The sequence below is a fragment of the Balaenoptera physalus genome (genome assembly GCF_965194825.1).
Source record: "Balaenoptera physalus genome assembly, chromosome: 15".
Lineage (NCBI taxonomy): Eukaryota > Metazoa > Chordata > Mammalia > Artiodactyla > Balaenopteridae > Balaenoptera > Balaenoptera physalus.
This window is the reverse complement of record NC_138894.1, coordinates 97,408,722-97,430,579: the sequence shown is the minus strand read 5'-3', so window position 1 is coordinate 97,430,579 and position 21,858 is coordinate 97,408,722. Positions and strand designations below refer to the sequence as shown.

The following is a 21,858-nucleotide window of genomic DNA, read 5'->3' as shown; positions in this document are numbered from 1 at the left end:
ATTCCACTGAAAATCACAGTTTGCTTAGTCAGTATTAGCAGGAAAACAATATTTAAAAATACAGGGGAAGTCAATATTCAAAGGAAGAGTTTTACAAACTGCATTAAGTGATGGATTGTCTGTGGTATTAGGAACAAACTACGCTGTTAATTCAAAGGATCTTGACATAGCTTACAAATTCATTGCATTGAGCTGTCATTTTACTATCAGCAACTGTTGATTTTTTCCATACTTCATGTATAACTGTGTTGTCAACAACCCAGTTTTAATATAAACTAAAGACAAACTGAAGGACAAGTTCCATACACAAAACCAAAAGAAAGAGAAAACAAAAACGCAAAACCTACAGACACATATTGTTTGGAAACTGATTGTCAGCACTTTGCCTGCACTTGTTGATGAAATTCATCAGAGGGACACATCTCATGTGACATTGTTATATCCGAATATTGTGTCAATTTTTAACATCTCTCCACTGCGGTTAATGAGAGAATGCACCACATCTACTGTTTAAGTACAACTGAGATTGTGCAGAAACGCTTGACATTCTTGTACGTAGGGAGTGGATACAATCAAAATCAGACCGTAACCGCTGTCCAGGCTTTTGGGTCTGGAGGGGTACCACAGGGCAGCCAACGGGGCAGTGATGCTGGCAGGGGCACGGGTCCCTGGGCTGTGATGGAGAGGTGGCCACGCTCAGTCACGCCGCCCTGAGCGGAGTCCAGTGGACATTGCCACCAGCAGAGCGGGGTCAGAGGAGAGCGGGGAGAGGGAGGGAGGCCGGAAGTGATTGTACCGTGTGTTGGGTACTTGATCTGCATGGATGCGGCTAGCGCAGCAGTTCCTCCTCTGCTGATGCATTGATTTTCCCTTCTCCCTAGGGACTGCGGCCGGGAGGGGCCCCGGGACCCCTTCCAGGCCCAGGTCCGGTGCCGTCCGTGTGAACCGGGGGGATGCTTAGGAAGCCAGGCCCCAGTGTGCCTTGGGTTCCTGTGCTCACGGGTTCCAGGGGCTTCGCCAGAGCACCTGATGTCCCAGGACACGCTCACATGACACCTGGATTCCCTTTTCACAGGGACTCCTGTTTCATTCGATTTAAAAGTATTTATTTTTATTTTTTAATGTTTAGTCAACTCTTGGTTGGCTATCTGTGTTGATAAAGGGAGTAGAGGCATTGGATGAGCTAAACCAGACAGTTTGAAACAGATGACATAAACTTTGGGGCATGCGTATTGAAGCAGACTCGGCTTCTTTGTGGCCCTCGGTTTAGGCAGCTTCAGTTTCCATTTTCAGGAAAAGAGAAAGTCCTAGAAAGTTGTGGAGGCCACAGGGGCGGATACAGGATTTGCAGAATTGAAGCTTAAACAGTCTGCAGGTGTCTCTTTATGAAAAAAAATACAAAATTGCAAATACGATAAGCTAACTAGACACAGAAATGAGTGTGAGATACATCAAAGCTCCCAGGAGACCCAAACTGAACCCATGTCCACGTGAACCCTCCCCCCAGATCCCAGGACCTCCGGCAGCCCCCCTGTGCCTCCCCTCCGGGGCCGTGGGGTGCAAGAGAGTAGGGCAGAGGGGGGCTGGGGCCTCAGCAGGTAACACAAGGACCAGGGACCCCTTGCTCAGGCCCCTCCCGGGGCCTTGCAAGTGGGGATAAAACTGGGGACAAAAGTAGTTTCCACGCTGTCACACGGAGCAGGAAACGTGCACGTGGAGAGCCTCCAATAAACACGGGCGGCGGTTTGAAGAAACAGCTTCAGGCTGATGTTCTGCCTTTATTACAGCTTGTGAGACAGAGGGAAGGTTGGAAACGCCAGTCGGGAATCTAGAACCCGTGAGAGCACCTGTAGCTACCGCTGGATCTAAACGAAGAGCCGGGCCCTGTATTCTGAATAGGAACCAGGGCTATGGCCAGTGGAAGGGAGAGCAGCGTGATGTCATCAGTGAACCAAGAGTTTCGGAGAAAACTGTTCCTATTAACTGAGCTTTTAGTTACGGGAGTGGTAGTCGGGGAGCAGTTAACCTTTGAGCGTTTATTGAGAATCTTGCTGGGATGTTTAACCGATCGCTGCCTCAGGAATGGCGTAAAGAGAAAACGCTGAGTTGCGCTGGAATCCGAGGGAGGATTCTGGGGCTCTGGGAGCACGGAGGGGAAGTTATTTTTTCTATCCATTATTTACAAAAACGTCATGCAGTTCCGGGACTTGGGCGGACCCCATAGTGAGGCCAATGGCTGGAGCTTTGGGGTTGCAGTCTTTTTTAAAGAAAGTATTTGTTTTCATGTTTTCTACATCTTTCTCCTAAAAAAAGAGTGTAGCATAAACAAGCTTTCTGGAATGAAGGATTTACTTGCCTACTGGTCTGCTTAATAGGTTATAAGCGAATTATAGTTAAGTCACAAGGACTGAATTTGGGGTCCACTGCAGGGAGGGACAGTGCCCTTCTACCCCCCGACCCCTTTCCTATGTCCGTTGTTTGTATTTTACGCGTTTCTCTATGATTTCATTTCTGCCTCTAGACTGAGCCGTCAAGGGCAGCTTTTCTTTAGCTTTTTATCTTCAGCACTTAGTAGATGTGTTTTAAATGAATAAATTAACGAAGAAAGAAAGAGCAAGTTAGTATTGAAAGAACTACCAGACACACTCACAAAAATTTTTATCAGTTTCCAAGGAAAAAATTGTTCCAATTATCATGAAAATCCCTGACGACTACAGACCTCTGCACACGGAGGTTTCTGGCGAGCCCAGTTGAGAATCCACGGGGCAGACGTTGGTCCTTGAAGGCAGCACACTGTGTGATGAAGAAGAATTATGTCTTCAGGAGGAACAGAGGCGGGTGTTTTTCACTCTGTGATGACCCGGGAGGATGAACTCCACTGGAAACTATTCCTCGGCGTCATGAGTCGCGCAGACAGTCAGACGTGGACAGCGGGGGCTGAGCAAGGGTACCTCACGCCACTGCCGGCTTCAGCGAGTAACCGTGGTGGCGTCGGATTGTGGAGAGACGGTGGAGGGAGACAAGGCCAGGTTCCTCCTGAAGATGGAGTGAAGCGGGGCCTCGACAGAACAGGAGACACGCGAGTGCAGCCCCTTCCAAATATGGGTCTGAAATTGTCCTTAATCTGTTCTCCCGGAAGCTGGAACGGAACAGAGCTTTCCTTTCTTTGCTCTCCTTTTCCCTTCCTCCCTCCCTTTCTTCCCTCCTTCCTTCCTCCCAGGTCCCCTGCACGGTCGGTCAGTAAGGTGCCCCTCGTCCGCGTGGGGACAGGGAAGGTGCACCAGCCGCGTCCCGCCTGCGTCCAGGTTAGAGCCCAGCATCACCCGGCCACCTCGCCGTTTCTCACCTGCTGGCCTTTGACTCCGCTTCTCAGCTTTCTTCCTGGACGTTGTGCTTCCCGTAGACATTTGCTTGGAAAACATCGGTCAAAGGTTTGCTGTGTCCGAGGGTCTCTGTGCAAGGCTCGTCTTGGTTACGACACCTGCCTGGGGACCCACCCCTCCCTCCGAGCCTTCCTGGGCTGTCAGGCCTTCACCGCGGCCTGGTGGGCGGGTGGATCTTTTATCGCACCCGTTACGTTACAAGCCGCCACTGTGCTCAGTCCTTTGTAAGCACGACTGCCTCATCCCCACAACCAGCCCAGGAGAGAAGCGCTGGCATCACGATATATGTTTAATATGGCACAAAACAGATTGTTCAAGTCGGCATAAAGTTTACGTTAACTCACGTAGAAGCCAGAACGACTTCCCCAGACCTCAACACGTGAATGTTTCTTCCACCAAGAGAGTCAGCCTGTCCTTTGAAGCTTCGAAGCCAGGAATTGCCTTCTCCTCTCCAGCTATGCGAGCCCTAGGTGGCAGTACTTCCAATGCAAGGCGGTTCTGTCCACATGGCAGATCAATGGTTCAGTGTAGCCGTGCTATGAATTACCTTCTCTGGATCTCCTGGATAACTTGCTGCAGCTTCTACGTCAGCGATTGCTGCTTCACCTTGCACTTGAACCCTTTTCCCTGCCCAGCTCCACCCGCTGCATGCCTGCTGGATGCCTCCAGGGCAGCTCAGCCCCCAGCCATCCCCTCCCCTCCACCCGCTCTCAGGCCCCAGCCGCGACCACTGGACGTCTCTCCTCCAGGGTGGATAAGGCCCGGGTGCCTCTGTGAGGTGTGTGAGGTGCCACCCTGCTCCCTGAGCTCCTGCAGGACGACATCCCCTCCGCAGAGCCTCCGTCTCCGAGGGGCACACAGACCACCAGGCACCAAGGGGGATGCGGCCTGAGAATCTGCTTTTCCAGGATGCTCCCCGGATGTGCTGACGCCTCAGGACCTCTCGGTGTAAGAGCTAGTGCACTAGGTTTCTTCTGGATGTTTTGTCAGGAAACGGTGAGGGCCCATTGGACCAAAGTTTGTCCTGGATTTCGGTGCCAGTTCTGTGACTAATCAGCCTGTCACCTCGCAGAAGTTACCTAAAACCCTAAAACTTCCATTTCCACCTCTGGAAAATGAACTTGGCGCCTTACTCGGGGTGTCCTGCTTCACTTTTGACCTTTGAGGCTGACCTTTGATGCTCTATTAACAGATGGCTTGAAGAGGACCGGCGTTGGCTGGGTACCGACGTTGTACCGGAAGCCATATTTTCCCTCCACGGCCTCCTGCGCTGGTCGTGGAGGGAACCACTGTCCCTCTGCCGGGCCCGGCTCCATCCTGGGCCGTGTGGGTCACACCCCATGGGGAGCCACTCGGTGGAGTTTCAGGAACTTTGCCAGCCTGTCATCAGTCCGTGGGGAGTATTTACAAATACCACAGCCATCAGCAAACGCTGCAGCTCAGAGGCCCCGGCACAGCACTGCCCGGGCCGCAGAGTCCACGAGTGGGAGACCCGTATCCGATCCCCGCAGTGGGCCTGTGTCCACACTCAGCGGCTGGGCCCCGATCTGAGTTCCCTGTAGAATAACACATGGTAAACTGTGTTCTGTGTGTGATTATCCCTGCTAATTGTCACATTCAGTTATACTCGTTTGGGGCATTTTCTAAGGGAAATTACAGCGTGTATTCACTCATTCTAGAGACTCGTTCATTTAGTTAACAATCCTCTCTTGCAAGTATAGCTGTGATCACCTTCCTTGTTGAATTCTTTGGGAAGGACAGTGGTTAAGGCTCCCTTTGAAATACAGTCTGTGTCTGAATTGCTACAGCTGAGTGGAAACTGGTCTCTTAAACGGTTACAGACTTTAAAATTTCCCCCTCGTGCACTGGGCCATTAGATGACAATTAGGGAAAACTAAAAGCCCAGGAGGGCTACCGCTCCTCGGAAGGGCTGTCTGTCATCTCACAGACAGTTTTTGACACATGTCTGCGGTTTGTGCAGCAAGATGGAAATAGGGGTAGTGCCATAAGGAAATGTGATTTCTGCGTGAGGAGAGGTATTGAGGACATCCGGGCAATGTTAACACTTACACGTTCATTGCAAGTGTCACCCTTGTGATAGATGGAACATTCCTGAGAGTAAGGATCATAAAAGAAGAAATGTTTTCTCAAGTTTGGGTGACCTCAGTCCTCATAGTCTGACGAGCCCAGTATAGACCCTCATGGCTTCCTGAGAGTTTTAGCTAATTACGGAAAAGATCAAGGTATTAAAACACTTAAAATTTGATAATTATGCCAAGCCATAGATCATATTTAAAATCAGTGTTTCAGCCACCATGAAATGTTAAAAGACTTTGTAAAAATCGAGGTCATTGGGACAAATAAATTGCAGAGGAAAGTAACCGGGTGACAGGGTTCAGTGGGCGAAACTCACAGAACATGAGACAGAACTTGCTGGCCGTGTGCCCCAGCCTCTAGCTCCACGCTAGCAGCTCTCTGACCTGCTGAGCATGCGGACACACACATCCATGTGCACGAACACTTACAACACACGTGTGCGTGCATGCACACGGGCACACATGCATGCAGAGCGTACACACATGGGCACATAAGTACAGCGGCACATGTGTGCACATACGTTCACACATGTGCACAGGCGCACGTGCACACACGCAGGGTCTAGCACGATTCATTGTGCTAAATTGGGAACACGGTGAGCCCTGCCTTGTGAGAGCTCTGACAGGCTTCAGTGGAGGCCGAAGTCCTGACCTGATGCTGCTGGTCAGGTGACTGAAAACCCAGCACAGATGCAGTCAGGATGCCGAACAGAGGACCTGAGTGCTAACCTATGTTAGTTACAAGAAAATCAAGAATTAAACCCAATTGTCAGGATATCGGTGAAAAAATCCCAGAGGACCAGTGTGTTCATGTTACAGCCACCTTTCTTAGTTCGTGTGTGTTTGTACTTGAGCAACTTCCTTGCGGTTCTGAGAACATAGAATCTGTTACATTTTCTGTTGTGTGTTTTTCTGACATTTATAATATATAAGTACATTCTGTTTTTCCTTGCAGGAACTGGAGTTTCAGGATCTGACGGCTGTCCTGCACTGCATCCACTCCTTCATAGCAGCGAGGGTGGCCTCGGTGGATCCGGTGTTTATAGACAGTCAGAGTATTGCCAGAAAATACATGCACAGCAGCTGAACAGGGCTTCTGTTGAGTGCTGAAATCTAAATTATTTTCTTAAGAAATGAATATTTCCTGCACAATATTGCGACTTTGTGTGATTTTATAATGATCCTATAGTTGTGATACCAATAAAACATGTCACTAGTTTCCAGAGATGGGTCAGACTTGTTCCATCTGACAAGGAACACAGCCTCCGCTCAGGCAAAGCTGTGGCTGAGAAAACTCGGCTTCCCTGTGAAATAAGGCGTCACCACAGTCCCCCAGATCACGTGAAGGTGCCAGCAGCACACACTGCTAAGACCCACGTTTCATTTCCATTGCTATTTCCTTACAATCGAAAATCCCAAGAGCTCACCACTTTTATTTTCCCCAAGAATGGAAAGTTTTCCTTTGGATTTCCATCATCGTTTATCCCAGGACATGGGATATAGTTCTCTGTGCTATACAGCAACTAGGGATGATCATACTAAGTGAAGTAAGTCAGACAGAGAAAGACAAATATCACATGATGTCACTTATATGTGGAATCTTAAAAATGATACAAACGAACTTATTTACAAACAAAAATAGACCCACAGATGTAGAAAACAAACTTATGGTTACCAAAGGCGAAAAGGTGGGTGGGAGGGATAAACTGGGAGTTCGGGATTAACAAATACACACTACTATATATATATATATATAGAGAGAGAGAGAGAGAGAGAGAGAGAGAGAGAGAAAGATAAAAAGATGCAGTGGTCATTGACGGCCAACTTGACGGCCAACTTGATTTCACTCAGAAAAGCCTTTTCCTCTCAGTGGCCAAGACCCTGCTGGACACAGGGCTGTGGACACAGGATTCCCATCTCAGGAGGCCTTTCTGCCCACCATGGCCACCTTGGACAAGTGAACACTGGGCCACTCGGCAGCCCTGCAGACTTGCAGTCGGGGGGAAAGGGATACAGGTCACCCATCAGAAGCACAGCTAAGTCAGAAAGAGAGACGGGATTGGTGAAAACGCACCCTAGAAACTTTGTAAAGCTCCCAACTGGCTAACCCTGGGATAAAACTAGCACAGTGTATGTTCTAGAACATAGCACTACACTGAAGTTAAAAGACTCTAAATCCAGGGAGACAGAGTCAACCGAGCTAGTGTGAGAAAAACGTGGAGGTCTGAGGTGAACAGCTGATGGTAGGTTTATTTATTAAACAAACACTTGTTTAAGGTTCTTCGGGGCAGGCACTGTGGCTGGTCCTACAGCCACAGCAAGAGGAGGCTAGGACCCGGTGCAGCCTGTGGGCTCGGATGAGGCCAGGTGGCCTCAGGAGGCCAATGTGACAGGTGACGGTAGCCGAGGTAGCAGCCCAGATCCACCCTCGTGGGTCAGTTCAGACATGGGATGTGGCCTTCATGCTTCCAGAAGAACGTTGGCATATTGGTTCCAAATAGACATCATTTTGTAATATAACACGTTTTGTATAAACTATGACTGTCCACCACAGGTTAAGAATTCTAGATTTTTGTATAGTAATTAGGAAGCTGGTTTACTTTAAAGCCCTGGACCATTCATAAATGTGATGGTAATTGTACCACGTTAGCAGGATTTCCATAATCTGGCTTATGGTGTTCTTTTTTGTGTGTTTTTATTTTAAAACTCAAAGGCAATACCCACATGACTTAGAATTTCCTCACTCTTGATAAAACAGTGCATACTTGGACGTTTGGATAAGAGTGAGTGTCTTATTCCGTTCGGGCTGCTGTAACAGAAACCACAGACTGGGGGTTTATAAACCACAGACATCCGTTTCTCCCAGTTCTGGAGGCCGAAGTCTAAGATCAAGGCGTCTGCAGACTCCGAACCCCCTTCCCGGTTCAGGTGGCGTCTTCTCGCTGTGTCCTCACCCGGAGGAAGGGGTGCGATAAGGTCACCCATCATGAGGATCCACCCGTGTGGCCTCGTCAGCTCCCAGAGGCGCTGCTTCCAGACACCAGCACCCTGGGGGCTTGGCTTCCATACATGAATGTGGGGGGGCAGAAACAGTCATAGCAATAAGGAAGAACACAAATTTAACTGGCTTTATACAGCTCTTGTATTTTTTTTCTCAAAGTGCTGAGAGTCTGGACAGACTTTCCTGACTTTTTGAAATGCAGGTGACTCACAGTTCTGTCCTAGAGGACATTCTTTTATTTGTTCAAAAAGCACTGATAAATCCCTACTATGCTCAAGGCCATTAACCATTAACTGTTGTAGGTAATTCAGACACAGAGAGTTCAGGGTCATGTGTTCACAGTTGTAGGAACTCCCCGCCCAGCCTTCAGTCTCACTGTCATTCCCCATGTCATTAATTTCTTTTTTTTTTTTAATTTTGTTTTTCTCAGTTTTTTTGGTGTCATTAATTTCAAAGGTCAATGGATAGTTGAAGTTCACAAGCCTGAATGTATTCCAACACGTGCACTGACATACAATTGTTGGTGATGAATAAAACCCCAAACAATGGTGAGAGGAACATATATAGCTTCAGAATATTCAAGGAAAATATAAACGGCGTTCTAAAAGATAAAGTAAGCTGCTACCTACAGTATGTCTACAGCATCCATTTCAAATTCATAAGTAATAGGCTGAGTGTGATAAATTAGCATCGTTTTTATGCTGATAGGTATAGAAATGCCTGTGTTGGTTTAGAACTCTTTTCTCCCCTTGGGAAGAAAAACCACCTTTGAAGACTCTTCAGCCTAACGGACAAAGCAGCTCCACCGTCACCCACCCGGCCTCTCTGCTTCTCTCACGCTTTCCCTTTACCTGCCCATTGCGTGCATTCGGGATGCAGGTAGAATAACGCTGAGAAAATCAGCTGTCGAATCAGCAGTCTTCTCCCTGCTCAGGATTTCGGAGCCGTCCAGGGCTTCAGCTCACAGGGTCGGGGGTGAACCGCTCTCAAATGGATTTCTGCCCCTAACCAAAGAGTATTCTAGAACCAGGACAGCAGCGGTGAGCCAAGCAGACAAAAATCTTTGTCGTGTTCCCCAAACTGGAGCCACAGTTCCGACCGGGAATCCAGAAGACGTATTCCCCAAACTGGAGCCACAGTTCCGACCGGGAATCCAGAAGACATATTCTGGATGCTCTGAAACAAGGGAGCGAGGAGGCCAGGACATGGAATCAGCAACAGGCCTCCTCGGACAAACTGCTCCCGGGGGTCACGGCTTCGGACGCTCTCTCACAAGGTCACGAGGATCCAGTCTGGACAGAGACGTTCTTTACGCCCAAACTGCTGGAATGTGAGGAACTGGAAACCCCCTCGAGTCCAGTTCCTGTGCCGCAGCCGCGTCACCGGCTCCTCCGTGGCGGGGACCTCTGGTCACCTCCACCAGAAACCCTCCTGCCCCTCCGGCCCCGGGACAACCCCGGCCATCCCCAGGCTTTTGAGTGTGTGTTCCTTTTTGTTTTCACTGACCCGGCTGAATTTTTGGCTGAGTTCATGTTTTGTTATTAGTCGTGGATAATGAATTTTCCAAGTGTGTTACAGACTTACCAACCCACGACCTCTCAGGGAAACAATCCCTGCTGTGCTGGGCTTTTCCTATCTAGCCGAACCAAATGTTGGCCCTTTAGGGGTCTAACTTTCAGCAGAGACTATCTGAAAACATTTATGCAACATTGTTGACAGAGGAATTCTTTGGAAAGGACAGCAAACCTGAAAAGGTGAGCCCTTTAATTGGTAGATTTATCTTTTAAATAGATGCCTGTGAATTTTAAACATCTAAACAAAAAGATTGATTAGTGAGTTTTTTCATTCTTTTTTTTTCTCATTTTCAAATTTTAAAAAGAAAAAATTATCATGAAGTAAATTGCATCAAATTACTTCCATCACAAATTGCTGATAGAACATGTAGAAGATAGAAAAAAATCACACTCTTAACTTGGGTCTACGTTAGCAGAGTAAAGTGGTGAATTAAAAACTCGTCTTCATAATGGAAGAGAGGCTCTCTTTTGGTTTACAGCATCTACACCATCACATGCATATGTATTCAGAGGCACGAATTACTCAGTATTTCTAACCCTACAGATCCCTCAGACTTTGGATTCTAAATTCTATTTCTGTGTTTTGTTGAAGCTGCATACGAACCACGATTCTGCTATATTCCCTTGTTTTGATAAATAGCCTCAGTTCCAAAACGCAGCGTGAGGTAAAATTAGAGCCCAGTCTCCGTGTCGCCCGCAGGGCACCGGGCACTCTCAGCCCAGAAGGGCCAGGGGTCGCGGCCAGGTGACACTGCTCCTGCCAGGGGGGCCCAGAGTTGGCCAGGGGCACAGCCCTACGGCGCGGCCAAGGCCCAGGCCGTAAATGAGCAGGGGCCGCGCCTTCCGAGCCAAACCCAGGCCCGAGCCCTCCTCCCCACTCCCCCTTTCTCCCCAGAATTGAGAATAAAGGCATTTAACCACAGGTAACACTCCGAGATCAATTTAATGGTATTTCAGAACTGAGTAAACTTAAATGCTTCTGGCGATGAAAGAAAACCAAATGCACATTTCTAAAAAACTTCCCGAGGGCCGTGGCAGCATGGCAGACAGCGGTACAAAAACACGAGCACAGCTTTCCTGAAAAGTGGTTTATATTCTGGCAATGACAAAATAGATAATACAGAATTTGGTTGGAAAAAAGATATATGCTTTATTGGTACCTAACAGTGAATTTACACCACAGTAAGAGACAAGAATATTAAATAATACATATTTATCCTGAGAAAAAATTTTCTCCTAGAATAAACTGTTCCTTTAAAACTGGAATTCGAAGTGAATGCAAAACAAAAAGAATATCCGCATGTTTCCTTCAGGGAAATCAATATTCCCGATTTCCTCCAGGTAGACGTTGTTTTTTACCTTGACTCACACACAGAGAGAAAAGCCTGCCTGCCCTGAACACAGTCTTTGTCTCGGATTCGGCGGGAGATTCATGAGCTCCACAATAATAATATGTGCCTGCACGTGTGTGTGTACCATATGTATGTGTGTGCACAGATGTGTGTGTTCCTGCCTGTGTGTGCCCGCATGGGGGCCTACGTGTGTGTGTGTGTACACATGTGAGTGTGTACGTGTGTGTGTACGTGTGTGTTCCTGCCTGCGTGTGCGTGTTCCTGCCTGTGTGTGCCTGCATGGGGGCCTACATGTGTGTGTGTGTAAATGTGTGAGCATGTGTACGTGTGCGTGTATGTGTGCATATGTGTGTTCCTGCATGGACGCCTACGTGTGTGAGTGTGTGTACATGTGTGTGTGAGTGTGTGTACGTGTGTACATGTGTGAGTGTTGCGTACACGTGTGAGTGTGTACATGTGAGTGTGTGTACACTGTGTACATCTGTGAGCGTGTGCACGTGTGTGTACGTGTGTGAGAGTGTGTGTACGTGTGTACATGTGTGAGTGTGTGCATACACGTGTGAGTGTGTGTACATGTGTGAGTGTGTGTACACGTGTGTGCGTGTGTGTACATGTGTGTAAGTGTATGTGAGTGTGTGTATGTGTGTACATGTGTGAGTGTGTGCATACACGTGTGAGTGTGTACATGTGTGAATGTGTACACGTGTGTATATGTGTGTAAGTGTGTGCACGTGTGTGTATGGAGCAGGAGGAAGGCAATTTCAGAAATAAACATGGATTCTGTCTCCAGAACCTGGAACCTGGAGAAGTGAGGACACAGCACACGTCTACCAGCCCCACCCCTTCCCCGGGGCAGACTCTCCATTTGAGGATCTTCTAACTGAGAACCGAAAACAAACGTCGCCATCGGGTCGGGTGACGTGGAGCGGCTCAGACACCAAGGGGCTCACAGTCACAGAGCCGTCCCTGATCCGCGGGGCTGGGTGCACCCTCCAGGTACGGTGACAAGCAGGTGACGGGAGAGGCTGGGGAGAGCGGGGGGTCGGGCTCGGGGGTCCCTCCTGCCTCAGTGCCCGGACGCTGACCCCGGGGGAGCCTGGCTTCTCCCTCTGAGCTTCCGGGACTCCCACGGCAGGGCTGGGATCCGATGCCCCGAGGCTCGCTCAGCCCTAACCTTTGACACCTGCGGCCAGGGGTGTGGGCGTCCCACTCCTGAGGCTGGAGGCTCAGCTGCTGCTTCCTCGGGCTTTTATTCTGGGAAGTCGGGCCTCTCCTGGGCCAGCAGACGCTGTCAGCACTGGAACAGCCTTAGGTCATTGCTGACAGTGACCAGGGTCAGTAGTGACAGAGACAAGGTCAGCAGTGACAGTGACCAGGGTCAGCAGTGACAGAGACAAGGTCAGCGGTGACAGTGACCAGGGTCAGCAGTGACAGAGACAAGGTCAGCACTGACAGGGACGGAGGTCAGCAGTGACAGTGACCAGGGTCAGCAGTGACAGTGACAAGGTCAGCACTGACAGTGACCAGGGTCAGCGGTGACAGTGACAAAGGTCAGCACTGACAGGGACAGAGGTCAGCGGTGACAGTGACCAAGGTCAGCGCTGACAGGGACAGAGGTCAGCGGTGACAGTGACCAAGGTCAGCGCTGACAGGGACAGAGGTCAGCGGTGACAGTGACCAGGGTCAGCAGTGACAGTGACAAAGGTCAGCGCTGACAGGGATGGAGGTCAGCGGTGACAGTGACCAGGGCCAGCAGTGACAGTGACAAAGGTCAGCACTGACAGGGATGGAGGTCAGTGCTGACAGGGATGGAGGTCAGTGGTGACAGTGACCAGGGCCAGCAGTGGCCACGTGGAGGGTGAACCCTGTCAGCGCCGAGGGTCGGGGCTGGCCCTGCGGGGGGTGAGGCGGGCGTGTGACCCCGCTTCCCCGTCACGGCCGTCCTTGCTGGGCCTGTGTGGAGGCCGAGCCCTCCCCGCTCCCCGAGGCAGAGCAGGTGTCCTGGCGCTCCCACGCCCGCCGCCCCGGGCTCTGGCCCCGGAGGAGGCTCCGGGAGGACCCTGAAGCAGCAGGTGTCCGGTGTTCCCTGTGCACTGGCCCGTCCTGGAGGATGAGGGTGGAATGATCTAGGACCTGTCCTCAGGGGCGGCGGGGGCAGGGACCCCAGCAGGACGACGGGGAGGGGCTTCCCTCGGGGAATTAGGTTCTGTGATGGTAAGAAGGGAGCTCGACAAAATAAATCTTAAAATTAATAAATGAGGGTTTCTCTGGTACAGGAGCGTGAGAACAGCATTCCCACCCACCCCTGGTCGGAGGTTCCTCCCCCTGTGCTGTGACCTTGGGTCCCTAGCCCTCCTCGAGGCCAAGTTCAGCCGCCTCTCCTAGACCCGCCCGGCCGGCTCCACCGAAGGCAGGACGGGACCCGGGGGTCAGCCTGTGGGGCTTGAGCACACACGTGGGGAGCCTTGGTCGCCACGTCACACGGGAGGACCTCTGGGGACACGGGGCCAGCAATGGACTCAGACAGGCACGTATATCCCAAAGCGTGCCATGGGGCTGAGGGCCCCTTGGGGACGCTCAGACTTTGGGGAAGGGATTGCACCCTGGAAAGTGCCCACTGGACCCCGTGGTGGGTGCGGGAGGGCTCCTAGGGTCTGCGCCGTCCCAGAGGACGGGCTTCCCTCGACGCAGGGGATGGAGGTGGGCCCCGGGGCCGCGCCCTCGGACGGATCAAGGGCTCTGTTAATCCCTTCCCTTTAACCATGAGTTCATCTCGTGAGCTGTGTCTCACCCGTGTTTCGAGCGAGCAAATACAAACTAAGAGGCTTGATTCTCCTGCGGTAACGAGGGGAGAGACTGCCCCCTCCTCCTTTTTCGTTGGAAAACTTGGAATTGTAAGTTCTTTCTCCTTCTCTTTGAAACGTAGATAATTTCCTTTTAAAGCTAAATAAGCCTTCTTGCCAGCTTTACAGCTCAGGAACATCTTTCTCAAGGGCCTGGAAACATCTCTGAACTGTGAGGTCAAGGAATAAGCCTTGTCTCCCGTCCTGGGAGGGAAAAGCCCAGCTTCAGAGGGCCTCAGAAAATAACTCTGTTTATTTAGTTCACTGCAGTAATCGTTACCAGCTGTACTGTCTCAACTACATTCACAAATGTGAGAAGACAAATGCTTTGTCCACCTGTGCTAGTAAAATTCACTTTTCATTTATACACTGAAAATTGTGAGTTTATTTTATATACAGATACTTTTAGCACGCAAAATATCAGGTATTTGCCATCACATTGAATAAAAGGGAACGCACATTTTTATTTATTTATTTATTTATTTGTGGCTGTGTTGGGTCTTCGTTTCTGTGCGAGGGCTTTCTCTAGTTGCAGCAAGTGGGGGCCACTCTTCATCACGGTGCGCGGGCCTCTCACTATCGCAGCCTCTCTTGTTGCGGAGCACAAGCTCCAGACGCGCAGGCTCAGTAATTGTGGCTCACGGGCCCAGTTGCTCCGCGGCATGTGGGATCTTCCCAGACCAGGGCTCAAACCCGTGTCCCCTGCATTGGCAGGCAGATTCTCAACCACTGCGCCACCAGGGAAGCCCGGGAATGCACATTTTGACTCACTATTCTATTGCTCATTATTAAATAATCCATGGGTTAAATCGGCAGAGGTAAATAAAAATCACCCTTTAGCCCACCTCCAGCCCGCTAATGCGAGGAACTGTGGCCTTGTTATTCCACCACGAGAAACAGAAAAGAGGCAGATGCTCACCGTGTCAGGTGATGACGATCACTTGGAGAATCACGCTGACACAAACGCGTCCTGACGAGGTGGGAGCTGCCACGTGGTCAGGCCAGGCCGTGCGGTGTGGTGTCACTGGGGCCGGGCAGAGCCCCCCGGGGGCAGGATGAAGGTGACCCGGGAGCCGGGAAGGGGAGCTCAGAAAGGACGCGGCTGTGAGAGCGCCCCGCCCGCAGGCCACGGTCGGGGTCGGGACACCCGCGTTGCTCTGGGTGAGACGGAAGGCAGCCGGAGGGGGTGGAGCCCAGCGCAGCAGACAGCCGCCCTGCTCGTGCTCCTTTCGTTCAGACCCAGCAGCGACTGGGTGTCTGACCGTTGGCGGGAACTTCCGCATCTCCGAGCCTCAGTTTCCTCATCTGAAAATAGAAACGATGGCAGGTGCCTCGTAAGGATGCTACAGGGGCTGCACACGGTCATGCACGTGCAGCGTCACGTCCTTTATCCAGGTGCCTTACCTGGAAAACCAGTGCTTCCATGTTTGCTACAGCATGTTGTCTCTGTACATTCTCTGAATTAGGTGATTATTATTGCTTACCAGGGAAGTTACCCCCTTTTGCCATAAGAAAACACAACCTGAAACGCGGGGCTTCTGACTGGAGAGCCCTTTTCAGCCTGGACACCATGGACTTTAATTTCCACGCTTCATACAGCACTTGACCTTCTGTCCTTGTTAGCAAGCTTCTTACATTCAGAAAACTCGTTTCGCAAAGTTATTAAAAATCGGTAGGGGGACTTCTGGGTTAAAGAAAACACGTGCAGATGTACCTGAAAACCAGAAATATTTGTGACTTGACTTTGCAAGTGTCTGAGAAGAAGAACCGCTCCATTATAATGTGCGAATTCGCCCAGCAGTCTAAGTGAAAATGTAAATTTACTTCACGTTTCAATGAAACTGATGATGCGTTCATTGTAGGTGTGAGTTCGTTCAGGGTTTTTATCGGCAAGAATCAAATACTCACACAGACTCTCTTCATGTCTTGGCAAGTCAGTCACTAATGACTAAACCTAAAGGAGAACTTTAAAAAAAATTCCTCTTATCTTTAACAAAAATATAAATAGAGAGACTGCTTTCTAATCATGTGTCCTTGTGGCAACAACTGCGAGAAACAGAAGTAAAATGGAAACCCCGCCTAAAGAGTCTCCCTCGTCCTACCCGTCCTCGGGCCTGCCGGTGACTCTGGCTGGTCCCCTGGGCCCTGCGCTGAGGGCGTCTCTCCTCGGCCTGGACAGGGCGTCCTCCTCCTCGTCTGAAAGGCAGGGAGCTTCGGTCCAGGTGCCCCTGCATGCAGGAAGTGGGGCCGTGAGATCGCAGAGGCCTCCAGCATCTGGGCCCCGAGTCGGCCCAGCAAGGCCACCTCTGGGGACAACTCAGCGCCGATGTCCCCAGAGGAGAAGACCCTGCACAGCCGTGTCCGTCGCCCGCTCCCTGTGCCCCATGCCCCCCTGTCCCGCTGGCACCCAGGAGCAACCCACACCTCCAGCGGGGGCTGGGATCTGCCACCCGAGGGCACGGTGCCACCCCCACCTCTAACCCGGCCACCGGGCTCCACCCGGGGACTACGTCTCTGCAGTGACAGGGCTCCGAGCACTCGTCTCTCAGGGTAAATTCCAGATTCCTCCCGGGGGGCCGGGGGCAGGGTCGGGGTTGGCGGGAGTGGGGAGCCCCAAGGCAAGCCTTTGCCCAGAGGCCCTGCTGAGCTAGCAACCCGGAGGACAAAGCACAGCGGGCAGGCGGGAGGGCCCTCGGGTGCTCGAATCACAGAGCCTGGAGTCGGGGCGAGGCCCCCAGCTGCCTCGGCCGAGTCTACACCTGTGGCCCCATCCGCTACGTGGGCACTGTGCTTTTCCCAATCAGAGCCCTGGGTGTGGACCACTAGCCTCACCCAGCACGTAGACCACTGACGTCCCCAGGCTGGCTCTGCCCACGTGGCCTGGGGGCCAGAGTCCGGGAGGCTCGAGTGACCCGGGCAGGACCACGCCTGCACCCCACAGCAGGCCACCAGCACCGTGGGCGGGAGGGTCAACCTACCTACACACGGCGGGAAGCCACGCACTTCCCCAGCACAGGCCGCGTCCAAGAGTCACACGTGAGCTGGAAGCGGAAGGCAAGGGGCCCGCGGACACACATTTCTTCACATGGAGCCCGTGTGGGCAGCCCGGCCACGCGTGGTCCCTGGATCCCGGCTGCCTCTCGCACACTGCAGTGAGGGTGCATCTTCTCCTTGGCGGGTACGCACGTGAACAGCGGCTTTGGTGCTGGGAGCGAGAGGAGTGGGCTCTTGAACGGGCACCCAGCGGGAGGGGGACCCACTGCACCTCACTGCAGCCTGGATGGGCTGCATAATGTCCCCCCAAAGTTCACATGCCAACACCCTGACCCCCAGAACCTCAGGGTGTATGTGCAGATAGGGTCTTTAAAGAGGTAATTTGGGTAAAGTGAGCTCTTCAGAAGGGGCCCCAGCCCAGGAGGACAGGTGTGCCCGTAGGAAGAGGAGGTCAGGACACAGACACGCAGACACACAGACACACAGACACGCAGACACGAGGACAGTGAGGACACAGGGAAGACGCTGTCTCCAACCCACGGGACTCGACCCAGCGCCCTGGGGTCCAGGAAGGAGGTGAGGCCACGTCTCACTCTGGACACGATGTTTTCAAAGGAGGCGGATCATGTGACCCCGTCTTCATTTGGAAGATCGTGGACACAGAGGGAATATCCAGATGTACTTAGTTGTCACCTCCCCCCATTTCATATGTGTTAAGTGGACGACAAAGAAGCATCCACTTCTCCAGGTGTGGAGATGGAGAGTCACACACAGCGTGGAGGGGACCCAGGTCCTGGGGAGACGGACGGTGGGCAACACAATTATTCATGTAGGACAAGTCCTTCAGAAGCTTCAGGACACACGTCCTGGGGCTTTCATTTCTGTGTGCGTGAACATGGGCAAATCATATGCACCGTGACTTGTAAAATACCTTTAGAAAGACGGTCACATCAACAAATTCCAACAGTCCTCGTGACCAACTGGGATGTGTGCGTATGAGGCGAGGGGCCGTCAGGTCTCACTACCTGAAGCTGGAGAATATTTTGTCAGAACATCGAAAAGGGCACATGCTCTGGACCCTTCAAAGGCAGCTGGAAATGCAACGAATACCTCTCAAAAGTGCAACCCTGAGCTGGTTTTTCCAGACTGACCAAGCAGATAGGTTTCCTTGTGTAATTGTTACTTTAACAAAAGCCAACATGTTTTCTTTATTTCTTTTTAAAAAGGGCACAATTGCTTTTTAAAAATCTCCCAAAAGATTCCCTTTCCTAGATTGTCTTTAAGCAGTTAGTTAAATGATACAGGTATTTCAGGAGAGTCATATAGTTTTTTGTTTATAACTCATCAAATATCAGTGTTCTTAATGCACAATATAAAACAGAGGTCGTCAGAACATTTAATAAACCAGAAAAGCACATTACCGACTTAACGCCCACTAACATTTCTATCATCCCTTGTAGCGATTTAAATTCACTAAAGAAAGAATAACGATGCGACCTTCTTATGCCTCTTTTCTGGAGGAAGAGGACCTCTGTTTGGGTCCCGCCACTTCGGGACGGGGCTGGGAGGGTGAACAGGAGTAAAAGCCTCAGAGCACCAGCAAGGGCGAAGAGTCAGGGTCCGGGATTCCATCTCAGTCTAATGCTTTTTGCTCAACCCTGTGCTATTCTGACCCCTCGTGTGAGGACGTGGGGTGGGGACCCCAGTGAGCTGGAACCTCTAGAAGGCTCAGTGGGACGTGAGTGCTTCGTCCCCACAGGGCACCACGCAAACTCCAGGCTCTGACGTGAGTCACGGAACATCTCGGGCCCCGTCGTGGAGGGTGACTTGGGCTCGAGGACCCGCTGCTCCTGGGTGCAGCCAGCCAGCACGGATGCCCGTGGAAACAGGGCTACGCCAGGGCACCGGCGTCTGGGGCTGAGTGCGCAAGGCCACCCGTCTGAGCGTCTGCCCTGAGCCAGCCGAGGTCTCAAAGGAGCATCAGGTCTCCTGGGATCATCCTCACGTCCAGGGCCCTAAACACAGGCCGACACCAGCTGGTGTCCCAGTAAAGAGACTCCTCTGGGTCCCTGTGTTCTCCCTGAACCATCCCGTGTGTCACATCCAGCTGCCTCATCTACGTTCACGACCCTCTTCGGGCAAATTCCACCCAGAGTTCCAAAAGTGTGTTTCCAAATGCCGCCAGCTGGCTGCCGGTGCACAGCCCCAGTGCCTCAAATCCAATGTCCAAACCCGGACAGTTACCTCTGCTTCTCTCACCCGGTTCCCTTCCTCCCCTGGCTTCCCCAGGGTCAGAAGCGGGACCTCCACGACTTCAGGCCAGCAACTCAGCCTGGCGGGGCCCTGGCTCTGCCCCCTCCCTGCTCCCAGGGAAGCAAGTCACCAAGTCCCTGCTTTGCTGTGAAGGGGCCTTGGAGTCTGGCCCTTCCTCTCACTGTCCCAGCCTGTTCCCACCATTTCAGGGAGAAATTACCATAACTGTTGATGATTCCCCACCTGCTTTTCTAACTCATTTACTGTGTTACTTTCAAACTGATCTTTCCTATGCTAATCATGACACTCTAATGCTTCAGATACGTCCTGATGTCCCGATGCCTTGCGTACGTGCTAGCGTGTAACCTCAGCTTTCCTGGAGGGAGCGTCCCCAAGCTTGAACAAGGCACGAAGAAGAGAGGGAAAGAGAGCAGGAAGAAGAGGAAGATGATTTTCATGCAGAAGAAACCCAGGACTCAGACGGGAGGTGGAGAGGTCCAGAAACCGCCCCCTCTCTACAAGCCAGGAGACGGGCTTCACCCGCTCTCAGAGACGGGATGCAGGGCGTTGGCAGGGCTCCCTGGAGCCGCTGCCTCTGAAGAGGAACGTGTTCTTTTTCATAAGGTGCTCAACTCAGAGAAGCAAGAGAGAGGACAGTGCGAGGTTACGCGGGGCCGGTTTTACTTGATTTCTTCTCTCCCGGCACATACACATTCTTTCCCTTTCCTCCTCATTCCAGGGCCAGAGGCTCAACCTCACATGGACCCAGGTGAGGCCACACCTGGCCAGCACACGGCCTTCTGTGCAAACACAGACATAAACGTCCAGCCAACCCAGGAACGGGAACCGGTCCAGCCCGGTGACGTGGGCGGGGAGTGGCGCCTGGAGCCTCTTTATAGGAGGGAGGCCAGGCCCCGGGCAGCCGGGCACGTCCTGGGTCACCTGTCTTGCACAGCTACCTCCTGGCTGAGCGGAGGAGAGGGTCTGGCTGTGAAACTTTTTGGCTTTCCTTTTTCTGGGAGAAATCCATCACTGAAACTTGTAAAGCAGTTCCAGGGAGGCTGTTATTCGGGCTCAGGGCACATCTGGGAGCCTGTCTGAGCAGGACCGCAGGGCTGGCGACTGTTAGGGTTCCTGAGACCTCAGTGCAGAGAGCACGGCCGGCAGGTGTGGCCAGGTCGGTTCACAGGTCAGCAGGCCCTGACACGTGCTCCACTCAGGATGCCCTGTCAGCACCACCCCGTTTAACAAAGTTCGTGGCCCAAAAATAGCAGCAGAACACCCGAGGCTAGGAAAAGAAAAATTGGGAAAACAGAAATGATTGATTTGGAGTTTTTGCTTTGTCTTAACAGCTCTGTGATTCTGAAATCAGTTTATAAGCAGGAAAAAGAATGTGGTAGGAAATCCCACATGCATTTAGAAACTTTATTTACCTCTTTTCTAAAGGCTAAATTCCTTGTATTATTCACTTTTTTTTATTCTATAGAGATGTGTTATGGGAAATAGATTTGTTTTATTCCCTGTAATTATTCCCAGAAGTTTTACGGCATTAGGCATCACCATGAATTGAAACAGGTTGTCACTGAGCTATTCTGGCGACCACAGCTGCCCAAGAGGGGGGATCTGTTTTCAAATAGTTGGGCGGGTGAGGCCTGTCCACACCACAGCCATGTGGGTCAGAACCTCCCGGAGCTCGGACCCAAGCTTCCGAGAGCAGCCGCCTCACAGGGACCAGTGCGTGCAGAGTCATTGACAGCGGCTCTAACTGAGGAGTTGACCGCGCCCTTGACCGCCTGACGCTCTCAATTCCTCTTCAGGATGGGAGCTCGGGCCGTCCTGGGCACCACGCTGGCTGTGGCCTGTGCCGGAGCTGTCTTCTCTTTCCTCCTGAGACACAAGGACCTCTTTTGGGGTGAGTAACAATAAATTACGGTCTTCTGAAATCATAAAGTTATTGCTCCCAGCGACCAGAACAGGAAGCATCGTGGGTTCTCCAGAATCAGGTAAGACCTCTTCAGTGTTTCTTCCGCTTTCCAAGAAAAGAACAATAATTCTTGAGTTTAGAAGGATTAGAATACAATTCTTTCTGAAAAATAACTGATTTTCCTATGATTACACAATAGAAAATGTCCATTTTTACCTACTCATATATTTGAAAAACATTTCTTTGGGAGTAGTTGTTTGTTCCTGTACCACAAAATCATTTTTCATTAAATCACTTCTGTGCTGTATTTTCTGGAATCAGGGTGCTACAATGTCAAGTTCAGTTAAGAAAGGTATAGCTATGCTGTGGTTGAAACCATCACAGCTCAAACTCTGCTTCTGTTTTGAAAAAAAAGGAAAAAAAGGTCCCAAGCACGGA

The 21,858-nt window shown here is 51.3% G+C and overlaps 2 protein-coding genes across 12 annotated transcripts in view; both read left to right on the top strand.

The window, feature by feature from the left end:
- Positions 1–14,692, top strand: part of SNTG2 (syntrophin gamma 2) — a 210,426-nt gene extending 195,734 nt beyond the window's left edge. For 9 of the 11 annotated variants that reach the window (XM_082427042.1, XM_082427049.1, XM_082427051.1 and 6 more), the window contains one exon: positions 6,435–6,704. In XM_082427042.1, the coding sequence (XP_082283168.1) occupies positions 6,435–6,566 (132 nt within the window). In that variant the 3' untranslated portion in view covers positions 6,567–6,704. Of the gene's footprint in view, positions 1–6,434; positions 6,705–12,196; positions 12,969–13,682 lie in introns of those variants that run through there. The other 2 variants (XR_014254127.1, XM_082427048.1) reach the window with 2 other exon arrangements.
- A 3,072-nt stretch (positions 14,693–17,764) lies between these two features.
- The window catches only part of TPO (thyroid peroxidase), a 46,693-nt gene continuing 42,599 nt past the window's right edge, over positions 17,765–21,858 (top strand). Inside the window, exon 1 of the mRNA XM_082428101.1 lies at positions 17,765–21,408. Coding sequence (XP_082284227.1) covers positions 21,315–21,408 — 94 coding nt within the window. The 5' untranslated portion in view covers positions 17,765–21,314. The remainder of the gene's footprint in view (positions 21,409–21,858) is intronic.